We start from the raw sequence: 12,356 nt of genomic DNA, 5'->3' as shown, positions 1-12,356 counted from the left end.
CAATTTGGTGCAATATAGCACACTTCAACCCACCCACTCCATTTTGTAAATAATTTTGCATTTTCACCTGGCCTTAGATGCAATTTGGTGCTCCAAATGAGATTTTTTTTCTCATTTGGAAATGAAAAGGGGTTTTCTGACTTACGAAGCGGGGGGCGGAATGATACTTCCGCCCCACCATATTTTTCACTGGGGGGGGGGGCTGGCGCCCCCAGCCCCCCGGTTCCTACGCCCTCGCCATGTAAGATGGTATTACAATGAAGTTCTATAAAGTTTGATCATATAATTCACACTGTATTTTATACCGTTTATTTCTACTCCATGCAAAGACGAATTATCATATCTAATCCATAATGTACCAATTTTGTATAACAATATATGTGGCTGATTTTATGTAGTACACGCGTATAGTAAAACCACATATTGTAACATCAAAATAATAAAATAAACAGTAAATTCCCAATTTTTCAACCGAACTTTTCAAAATATTCTAATTATCGTCAAAGGAAACACATATTTCTATGGTTTCTTGGTAAAGTCTTTATCATGAATTGGACTGACACTGTGTCATAAAGCTGCAAAGACACATGATACGGTATTCAATCAAGCTCAGAGCACCAAAAGCTACCCCCTCCCCTCACCCTCCCCATCCAAACACACATGATATTCTAAAGTACACAATGTAGGCGATCAACGAATCGACCTATTAACTTTTGAGAGGGGGAGCTGGGGGATACTGTGACAAATTTCATTGAATTCAGGATTTCTTTTTCAACACCGTCCAACACCGTACCGAAAGTTAACAACGTAAACCTGTAGCTATCCCCTAGATCATTCCATCTCTTAGCCATGTGTCGTGATGCCACATGTGTGATGTGAACTGCATGGCGTCATTAATCGCAAAATTTGCATTGATATAAAAACATGCATTATTGTTTTGGCAAAGGCCTTTTACATTGGAAAGTAAAAGATCAAAATGAATTTTCATCATCATGATAGTCTTAGGAAGTTAATGTCCTTCTTTACCCCACCCTTCCTACCCCCTCCCCCACCCACCTCATCGAGTATGTCGATGAACAAGCCTGTTGCTTTCACTGTAACACTAACTGTTCTAACTAATGAGCTATTTTGAAAAAGAATTCCACCGGTTTAGTCACATTCCGCTTCCTCGCATCATCACTGAACTATTCAACTTCTTCCTGATCCTCTGCCTCCTCTTCTTCGTCCTCTGTAAATTCTCCATCTTCATCTGCTGTTGCATCCTGGTATTGTTGGTATTCAGACACCAAGTCATTCATGTTGCTCTCAGCTTCAGTGAACTCCATCTCGTCCATGCCTTCACCGGTGTACCAATGTAAGAAAGCCTTACGACGGAACATGGCAGTGAACTGCTCTGAGATGCGCTTGAACAGCTCCTGGATTGAAGTGCTGTTACCGATGAATGTAGCTGACATCTTGAGTCCACGTGGTGGAATGTCACATACGGCGGTCTTGACATTGTTCGGGATCCATTCAACGAAGTAGCTGCTGTTCTTGTTTTGAATGTTCAACATCTGCTCATCGACCTCCTTCATGGACATACGACCACGGAAGATGGCTGCGACAGTCAAGTAGCGACCATGACGAGGATCACAAGCTGCCATCATGTTCTTATTGTCAAACATTTGTTGTGTCAGCTCTGGTACGGATAAAGCGCGATACTGTTGGCTACCACGACTGGTCAGAGGAGCAAACCCTGGCATGAAGAAGTGGAGACGGGGGAATGGTACCATGTTGACAGCAAGCTTTCGAAGATCAGCGTTCAACTGTCCAGGGAATCTCAGACAGGTAGTGACACCACTCATCGTCATCGAAACAAGATGATTGAGGTCACCATATGTTGGTGTGGTGAGTTTCAGGGTACGGAAGCAGATGTCATAGAGAGCTTCATTGTCAATACAATAGGTCTCGTCTGTGTTTTCAACGAGTTGGTGAACAGAAAGTGTGGCATTGTATGGCTCTACAACTGTGTCAGATACTTTAGGTGACGGTACAACACTATATGTGTTCATGATACGATCTGGGTACTCTTCCTTAACCTTGCTAATGAGGAGGGTACCCATACCTGACCCAGTACCCCCTCCCAGTGAGTGTGTCAGCTGGAATCCTTGAAGACAGTCACAACTTTCCGACTCTTTCCTAACAACTTCCATAACAGAGTCGATGAGCTCAGCGCCCTCTGTGTAATGTCCCTTTGCCCAGTTGTTACCTGCTCCACTCTGTCCAAATACAAAATTATCTGGCCTGAAGATTTGACCAAATGGTCCAGACCTCACAGAGTCCATGGTACCTGGCTCCAGATCAATGAGGACAGCCCGAGGGACGTATTTGCCTCCTGAGGCTTCATTGTAGTAGACGTTGATCCTCTCCAGTTGAAGATCAGACTCGCCGTGATATGAACCAGTTGGGTCGATGCCATGTTCATCGGAAATTACTTCCCAAAACTGAAAACCCAAACAAAAGAGGAACCATAAAGTTAAAGAAACATAATATCGATATGAGATCCAACTTAGTTATAGACTGAAATAAAAATCTGCCTTCAGTATGGACTCTTTACTCAGATTGTGTTGTTCTTGATTAAAAGGCAACTTTGAGTCTTGCTTAGCACTCTACAGTCGACTTTCGTTTATGAATAAATGAGATATGCATTTGCGTGACCACATAACTTTTGTTTATGACATGCATCCGATGCATTTAGGTAGCGGCCTTAATTGTGTGCTCCCTGAAGAATTGTGAGAAAAAGTCAACCACGTCGACAGTGACATTGCTTTGCAATTGCAAATCACAAAAAAAAGTTCTTGAAAACCGTGATCTGCATCTAAATAAAGGTGTGTAAAGACTGTCGACTAAGATGCAACTAATGGGACCCACTTTTGCTACGTGAGATACATTAAGATATTACAAATAATTGTGTTTAATTACATACGTTTGTTACATTATGTGGCAAGTAGTACTGATGATTCATTTGTCTACTTTGTCGGGTGTAATCGAGTTTTGAAGAAAAAAAAATTATGTTAAGAAATGATGTCATTAAATGAAAAAAAATAACAGCAAGCAAATAAATATGACAGTACTAACGTGATTGTTTTTCTCATTGTTAACATTACGTTCCTACGTTAGGATTGTGGTCATATTATCTTGAGTTATAATTACAATGCAGTCATTTTTTCTAGAAATTGTGGGAACTTGATTACACAGTATACTAGGCCTGCAGGCGTACACAACCGTAGAATGAAGGCTGAAAACGACGCAACGGCAAAAACGGTAGTTATTCTAAAAACCATGGTCGCACAGCTAGGCTGACTCGCGCACATTGAACGACTGGCGGGCCACACACTGAAGAGCAGTTTTCTGTTAACGATCAGTATTCGTTTTGGTCACATGCAAAATTAATTCCCTCTGATTGGCTACGTTCGTTCAAACCTGTTAGTTGTAGTCATGAACCGTTACAACTCAGGCGCGACCATTGCAAATCATCTGGGCAGTTTCTCGGCTTACTAATGCGTACAAAAGTCTCCTGAAATTTACAAATGATCCAAGTACTGCCAAACTGAATATGGAAGCTTAGCACGGAACAGATTGGCCAACGGTTTAACTTTATCGGCTCGCAACGGGTGAATCGCCAGGTCCGGGTTAGCGTCAGGTCAATGTTGGCCGAATACACCGATGACCTTTTGAATGCGAAATGTACTAGTTTTTTCCAAGACGCTCAATGCGCCGTTTGATTAAAGGCGACGGGGCTATCGGTTGGATAGGTGCTCCGGTAGCAACCTATGCAACAGTCCGCCCCAAGTTTACAAGCAAATCACAGTTTTAATCCCAAGTTATATTCTCGTCTATTGTTTGTGGGAACCTTTGTTATGAAATATAAAGCCAGTTTGGAGATACCACATGCCACATAAATGTTCTATTGTTACACCGTGGGTAGAGCATGTCATTCAAAAATTGATATCCGATATACTAAAAAAATAAATATTAAAAAAGTGGTCTCCCCCCACCCCCTGCCCCCTCTGTAATATCCCGTCGGTCTTACTCCGTTAGACATTAGCTGCGTTAGTGGAATGTAACGTATCAACGGGACAATTTTTTACTCAATTTGCCCCATTTTGTCGATTAAATCTTCTGAAATGTTTTGTTTGGTAGGCACGTCCTTTCAGTGTTATCTTTATATAATAAAATTGAATAAAATGAGTTAATTTGTGAAGGGTGGACGAGACGGAGGGTTAGTGAAACACCCGTATTTTTCTTTTGATAAACCACTAATTAAGTGACCCTCTTCATAAATTACTGTCCCATTGCCCAAGTTGGAAGTTTGTGCCACCTGTCTTTACCTTTCCCTCCCGATTGAGTCATTTCCCGCCAGCCGCAGCTGGTTTAAAACAATAGTTTACACTTCACATAATTACGGATATTCAAGGACTTTCAAATTAGAAATAGTCTTGAATATGCAATGCATGATATGTTACGTTTACTGCACCTCATATAATTACAAGCCTTCAAAAGAAAACAGTTTCTCACCTTAGCACCGATTTGGTTACCACACTGGCCAGCTTGAATGTGAACAATTTCTCGCATTTTGATAATTTAACGAATTTTGCAATTAAGTTGGTCTCCGTTAGAAACAATGAAGGCACGTGTTATAACTCCAAGAGACTGGTCGTGGTGTGATTTCACTGTGTAGATCTATACAACATGTCACATTGCAATACGTGGAGCATATCATGTGGTCTATTTACTTATTGACTAACGCTTAACTCTTTACTGATAATTTCTGCATACACCGCGCTTTTTATAAACTGTTTAATAAATTACTTAGTTATTTGCCAATAGCACAAGTGTAAACAATTGGTTAGCGTCACGCTTTAAAAAAAAACAGAATCCGATGTACTGTTATCAGTCATACATTCTCACATATATGAACGTCTGCGCGTGCATTGCTTCAGTCATGCTCTGACTTGGTGGCTGCATAAAGGGGATGACTTTGGACTCATCATATCAGCCGTTTTTATTGACATTCGTCGCCCGATCACGGAATTATCACATACTGCAAATATTGAGAGTTATATCCTAACAAATGCATCTACCTTGTGTAATCACCCTGAATACTAGTATATACTGTTATGTACTAAAACACTTCAAAACGTCACACAAATAACCGATATAAAATGTGTGGTTCGATCCGTTGTAAAGTTATACAAGTCATTTTTAAATGATGCACTTGAACTTTGTTACGATTAAGAGTCAGAATACAGAACTTATCAAATAATATACAATTCCAGGGCTATTGTCGCAAACATTCTTCGTGTTAGTGGAGGCTTGACGATAGGATATTCTATGGGAAATGGGGCCATGTGATGACGCGCGTCACTTCAAGGAAGTATCGACTTGTGCGCGGAATCTGGTCCAATGTTATATATCAATTTTCGAGCGTAGGCTTATTTGTGGAGCAGCATGTGGCCGTAAGAACGTAAAGGTAATCATGGGGAGGAGTTCAGTATGGACAAAATGTATATCCAATGTGCCTGACTAAATAGTCTTCTTTATGTTCGACATCCGTATTTTATGCAATTAATGGCCTTTATTTTAAGAGCATCATAATGACACGTAATCATCGCAAGTTACCATAATATTTATCATTGGAGATTACGTCAAAGGTAAACAAAATAGAATTCTCTCGGTACCACTTAAAACAAGATGAACATGGGCAATGAGGGCTTAAGAAAAATAAAGACCAGAAACCGACGAGGTTAGTGATTCCCCTTCCTCGACATGATAAAGATATCTCAAAGTCTACCACGAAGTCGAGACCAGATCGTTCAATTCTTATTTTACTCGTAATATCGCACGGGTACGGACATCCCCTTTAATATGTGGTGTTGTAAAAGAACTCACCAACGGAAGGCATTGTAAAGAGCATTCAAGGTGTGTGGGTAATCTGTCAGCCAAAGTGATTATAAAGTGGTACGAATTATATTTTGTGCTTAGCGCCGTGAAATCGCCTCGTGTATGTCACCGGGTCTCATCCCCCTTCCCCAAACACACAATAGTTACAACGGATAAGCTGGTCAGGTTCATGAACCCGTGCACACCATTCCCTACTGAACGTACACATATACACCTATAAAGTGATGTCTTTAAACCAACAATTTTACAATTTCAGAAGTCTAAATTCTTCTCAAATCCAGTAGCTTTTATTTAGGTCTAGACTCATTTTTTGTTTGGTTTCATGAATTGACAATTTTCTATGCAGTTCCTTTTGATCAGTATATACCGCGGGAAGTGTGACTTTAAATGCAAGACCTTGGAAAAAGCGTTGAAAGTGAATCACTTTATGTTAATTCCCCGCTACACATCAATTATGTATAGATGAATTTGCAGATCTAATACGCTGCGAAAACACGACAGAGCTTGTTTTGTAAGGCAAGGTCAGTCTCGATAAATGTTTGAGTAGAACACAGTAAACTCGTATTCATCAGCAGACGCGTCGACTAACGACGGTGTATGGATGGGGAAGGCAGAGACATGCTTTCATAACGAGAAAGCCTGTTTGTTCTGCTTTATTGGCTCGCACGAACTATTCCTGATGCAGGGAGAGAGTGTCACATTTCTCTTCTCTTTGGGAGAGGTGGGGCATTCATTTGGTCCCCTGACCAAAGCCTTGTAGTGTCTTATTGGTTCGTCAAGCTTCAGTACTCTGTCATATTACCTTTTAGTGCTATTTTGTAATGGGATGGGAAAGGATAACACACTGGTAGCGGGAAAGTCTTTAAATTACCATTCGGAACATAAATGAGGGAAATAAATTCAGAAGTTTGTTCTGTAGGCGATATTATTTCAACTTTGGTTGAGTGTGTAAAAAAAAAAATCCGATTTTCTGAACATGATTGAGAAACTTTTTATGCTCGAGACAAAAAGATTACAATAAAGTAAGTAAAATAAATCCATAAATAAGTGGGCACAAGATCATACACATGTGACCCCCAAGTACTTTTCTTCGTGAGTTCAGCTTGCATAGGTATGAATGTGTAAAAGATTGTGATAAAATGTTTGCCTGTTACTGACTAAACGGATGTTGTTATCTATGTAAGCAAAGTGAATGCAGATAAGGAGCCACCGTTTTACACTTACATCTGCTGACAGTATTTTGAACATTATTCTAACATGGTTTATCTTTCTTTTAAAGGGGAAAAAAGTCATCAACAACATTTGACAATACAGACAATGTAGATTAAATAACTTGGTCATAACTCCAAATCAATCAACTTGTTGTCTTTTTTTGTTGCCTGATTGCAATCGCAATGAATTGATTTGTGACCATCATGCAAAAACATGACGTAGACCTGATGTGTGATATTTCAATTATAAGTATATAAACTAATGATTCAACCCCGCTTCTTACTTTTCATTTAAATCACTTCAATATGAAGTGTTTCACAAAATAAACAGTGGTTTACTCTTAAACACTAAGTTGAGACATTGTTATCTTATGGGTAGACCCTTTTATTTAACAAATCAAGACTTTGAGCAAAATACAAGCCACTTGTGGTGCATGAATTTTAAAACTGTTCTCTTTAAGTTTTGGAATTATAACAATGAAGTTAATGAACATTTTGACAAAATTACAAATAGGAGACAAGACCTGTGAATCACTTTCATGATGATGTTAAGAAAACATTTCCAAGACTGACAATAAATAGAAATAGCAAAAGTAGTTGTGTGAGTTTTGTGTGCATTTTCTCTAAGCTGCCTCCTCCTCCTCTTCCTCCTCCTCTTCAAACTCTCCCTCCTCATCTGCTGTTGCATCCTGGTATTGTTGGTATTCAGACACCAAGTCATTCATGTTGCTCTCAGCTTCAGTGAACTCCATCTCGTCCATGCCTTCACCGGTGTACCAATGCAAGAAAGCCTTACGACGGAACATAGCAGTGAACTGCTCGGAGATACGCTTGAACAGCTCTTGAATAGCAGTGCTGTTGCCGATGAAAGTGGATGCCATTTTGAGTCCACGTGGTGGGATGTCACAAACAGCGGTCTTGACATTGTTGGGGATCCATTCGACGAAGTAGCTGCTGTTCTTGTTCTGGACATTCAACATCTGCTCATCGACCTCCTTCATGGACATACGACCACGGAAGATGGCTGCGACGGTCAGGTAGCGACCATGACGAGGATCGCAGGCTGCCATCATGTTCTTACTGTCAAACATTTGCTGGGTCAGCTCTGGTACGGATAAAGCGCGATACTGTTGGCTACCACGACTGGTCAGAGGAGCAAACCCTGGCATGAAGAAGTGGAGACGGGGGAATGGTACCATGTTGACAGCAAGCTTTCTAAGATCAGCATTCAACTGTCCAGGGAATCTAAGACAGGTAGTGACACCACTCATAGTAGCTGAGACAAGATGGTTGAGGTCACCATATGTTGGTGTGGTGAGTTTCAGGGTGCGGAAGCAGATGTCATAGAGAGCTTCATTGTCAATACAATATGTCTCGTCTGTGTTTTCAACGAGTTGATGAACAGAAAGTGTGGCATTGTATGGCTCTACAACTGTGTCAGATACTTTAGGTGATGGTACAACACTGAAGGTGTTCATCATACGATCTGGGTATTCTTCACGAATCTTGCTTACAAGGAGGGTACCCATACCTGACCCGGTGCCACCTCCAAGAGAATGTGTCAACTGAAAACCTTGAAGACAATCACAGCCTTCAGCTTCTTTTCTCACTACATCAAGAACAGAGTCAATGAGCTCAGCACCTTCTGTGTAATGTCCCTTTGCCCAGTTGTTACCTGCTCCACTCTGTCCAAATACAAAGTTGTCTGGTCTGAAAATTTGACCAAATGGTCCAGACCTTACAGAGTCCATGGTACCTGGCTCCAGATCAACCAGGACAGCCCGAGGTACATACTTCCCTCCTGTGGCTTCATTGTAGTAGACGTTGATCCTCTCCAGTTGAAGATCAGAGTCACCATGGTAGGTACCGGTGGGATCGATGCCATGTTCATCAGAGATGACCTCCCAAAACTGTAAAGAATAGAAGGAAGAAAAGTAAGCTTTCTTCTAATTAAGGTTGGTCAAAGATTACAAGATGTCCAGTCCACATCTATGTTTACCTTTCATATTCCAGGACATCTAGGATTATGATAATTTTTCTACCCAAGTTGCTTCTGTCTTCAAGTCATGGTGTCAAGTATGCATCATATATAAAAATGTTGCTGATTAACAAACAAAAAAAAGACTTTCTAGACTAATTTTAGTGAACTAGATTGATAATTTCAAAAAGTGCTAAAATCAATATTGCTAAATCTTCTGGTATTATAACTTACCCTCACCCCCCCCCCCCCCAGTTTTTTGTTCACCTTTGGAGAAATTTTTACACCCTACTTCAAATCAAGTTTTGCTGGGAGACTAAAGGGAGATGAGGAATCTGCCTTAAATGCTGGGAAACTCTTCATACTAGGGCAGTTAACAAGTCTGATCTTACTATACTAACACAATTCCGTGGTTTGAGCTGCCACGACTTATCTGCCAAATAATGACAGCCTTACACAATAAACTTGTGATGGAGGGTACAAACTTGAGTAAGAAAATTATCTTCAAGAGATTTAATTTAATTATTTATAGTATATGGATACTGTCGTCAATAGAGAATCTGTACACTTTAGTCACAATGCTCTCTTTAACCTACCACTATATTTTGCAGAGATAAATGACCATTCCAAATAAAGTACTGTGGACTAGGCATATTCATAAATTTTATGCTTCATAGCCCATCCTAGACTACACTTACTTACAGTAATGAAACCACAACAAGCACCCTCCTAAAATTTTGGATTAAAACGGTTGGTCTCAATTGTTTGCCCTCAGGTCATAGGTTAAACCAATAGTCCTGCTGTTATCCCATTCAAAAGCAAACAATTTCGAATTGCGCCTTGTACATGCTCAATGAACATTTTGAAAAAGACTGCAGTTCCCAAGCATTGTAATACTCAACAGCTGGAGGTCAGATTTTTAGGCGGGAAGATACACGTGATTCAGAAATTCAAATTTTACCACAAGTAGAACCGTTAAGTTTGTTGTCTAGCCTAGATCAAACAGTCTAGGACAATTCAAAATATATATCTAAAGGGTTATAGAAGTAATATTTTAAAGACTGACAATAAATACCTGGTGAACATTTCGGGTTCTTATAAATTATTATGTTACTTTTATCAGACATTCGTAACCGAAAGGCTGTGTGAAAAGTGACGAAATGAATGTGTTATCTCGCTTTGTTTACCCATTACTGATCTTTCTCGCAATCAGATTTCAAATTTAACATGCCTAGCATAGGTCCACCGTTACTTGGCTAACAGGTGGTTTGACTTTCGTAAGTTATCTGAGGGTATGTATTGTACCGGGCTAACGTTAGTTAAATATGGGAGTTACAAAGTTTAAGCCTAGATCTTTTGTGATTTGAATTTCAACGTTTTCTTTTCACATGTTTCATCGCTTACTCTTTCTGCTGTGAACCCTTTGATATACGGAATTTATCTATCATACGAAATGCGATGATTGATAAATTTTACATTTCTTGTTCTACGCCTATATAATTCGTAACCACGTTTCTACTTTTATATAAGCATGGTTTTGTTTAATGCATATATGCAACAAGACTGGAGTGTTGCACTCTCTGCATTGGCAAATCGCTATGTCAAAATTGAAACTCCATCAAAAAATTACCCCACCACAGGGGGTGTTTAAATTATAAAAAATCTGTAATTTACCTTTGCTCCAATTTGGTTACCGCATTGGCCGGCTTGCATATGAACGATTTCACGCATTTTGGTTGAATTTGGTTGTGTTTAAGGTAACAAAGATACAATGGCGAGAGCCTGTCGCTTTTCGACCTGACTTTGATGTGTTTCAAACGTGAAGTGTAAGCTGAAACGAACGCACGTAGCTTATGTTACGTGTGTATGTTGTGTATATGTGCCCACTCCGCATATAGATCGTACACTTTGAAAAACACAAGTAACCAGGTAATTGTAACCACAGAAACGCCCGAGCGCCGCCAATGGTTACGTGGAATGATGTTGGGAGAATTAATTTTGATCACCATAAGTAAATAATACTACTAATAAATAAAGACCCAAATGGCAAAATAGGATTATCAGGAGGCTTTTAGCCACTGAACTGTTTTGGACTTTTGTACAGCAATCGTCAGGGAATGATAGAAACTTCATATGGACGAAATATACATTCACTGACAGGTATACTTTCAATATTTGTTTTTATATATTCAATGTTTGTTACCAATTCTATGCTTACATGCCCATGACTAATTAAATGAGTGCATTTCACTAAGTTGAAAATGTGTTCTAACACATCAGGGATTGCTACGGCAACTGTCCTATTGTACAAACCTGTATATCTCTATTTATGTGTTTCATTACGTGTGTAGATTCGCTCATTTATGTCAAGTCTCCTTTAGAGAATAGAACTTTATCACAGGTAAAAGTTTTAGTCATGAAATAAGCATTTTTGGATCATTTTATATTTTGTATGGAACTACAATACAATTCCAGCACCGCACTGGTCTGAAGGGGAGGCGTAAAACAGAGTAAAATACTGTTAGATAGTGTTCACTGACACTCACTAAATATCGCCATGTGATAAGACGTTTTCCGATTGTTAAGAAACCAGAGTTGGACCACGTTGTTATGCACAATATGTTTATTGTGTTAATCACCAAAGTGATTATCGAGAGTAAACATTTGGATAGGAAAGACAACCATTGTGAACACTGTGCTGAAAGCTTGTTTAGCACGCACTCCGTACTATCTGATGTAGGAAATTATAAAAAAAAATCTCCTTAACTTACCCTAAGCTGAATTTGAATAGTCGCGTAATGGTACACAGGGTTGTTGCCATTGACAACATAGACGCGAGATCGCTGAATGGGTTGCAGTTATCAATACATTGAGAAAGAATATGATTCTCCACTATTGGCAAGTAAAAATAGGAAGGAAAGCGCTTCTTCTTTAAGTAGTCTTGCAGGTAATACTAGCTGTATGTTTCAGTTAATAAACCCAACTTATACCGACCTAAATCACCATCATACGAGAGAAAAGAAGGCTGTCTTCGCTGTTTTTGCCCCTGCAATATTGCATGTTTGCAGAAATCGTCATAATTTTAACACATATATATTAGTGTGTTTATAAATGACAACATAAATAGTGCGGGTATTTCCTGGAATGAAGATTCGGTCGGCATTCAGAATAAGACTGATGCACCAGCACACCTTTTATACTTGGTTAATATTTGGAAAAGGATT

General features: G+C 39.6%; 2 protein-coding genes across 2 annotated transcripts; both read right to left on the bottom strand.

Moving 5' to 3' along the window:
* Positions 1–281: 281 nt before the first annotated feature.
* LOC139965758 (tubulin beta-1 chain) lies at positions 282–4,778 on the bottom strand. The gene is made up of 2 exons (XM_071968443.1): positions 4,558–4,778; positions 282–2,483 (listed from the first exon to the last, which is right to left on the bottom strand). Exons 1-2 carry the CDS (start codon positions 4,612–4,614, stop codon positions 1,185–1,187), a joined length of 1,356 nt encoding a protein of 451 aa, XP_071824544.1. The 5' UTR covers positions 4,615–4,778; the 3' UTR covers positions 282–1,184.
* Positions 4,779–6,850: 2,072 nt separating this feature from the next.
* On the bottom strand, positions 6,851–10,997 carry LOC139965760 (tubulin beta-4B chain-like). Its single transcript, XM_071968445.1, has 2 exons — positions 10,807–10,997; positions 6,851–9,064 (listed from the first exon to the last, which is right to left on the bottom strand). Exons 1-2 carry the CDS (start codon positions 10,861–10,863, stop codon positions 7,778–7,780), a joined length of 1,344 nt encoding a protein of 447 aa, XP_071824546.1. The 5' UTR covers positions 10,864–10,997; the 3' UTR covers positions 6,851–7,777.
* Positions 10,998–12,356: the final 1,359 nt, after the last annotated feature.

The sequence above is a fragment of the Apostichopus japonicus genome, chromosome 3 (genome assembly GCF_037975245.1).
Source record: "Apostichopus japonicus isolate 1M-3 chromosome 3, ASM3797524v1, whole genome shotgun sequence".
In the NCBI taxonomy this organism is placed as follows: domain Eukaryota; kingdom Metazoa; phylum Echinodermata; class Holothuroidea; order Aspidochirotida; family Stichopodidae; genus Apostichopus; species Apostichopus japonicus.
This window is presented reverse-complemented; position numbering and strand designations above follow the sequence as displayed.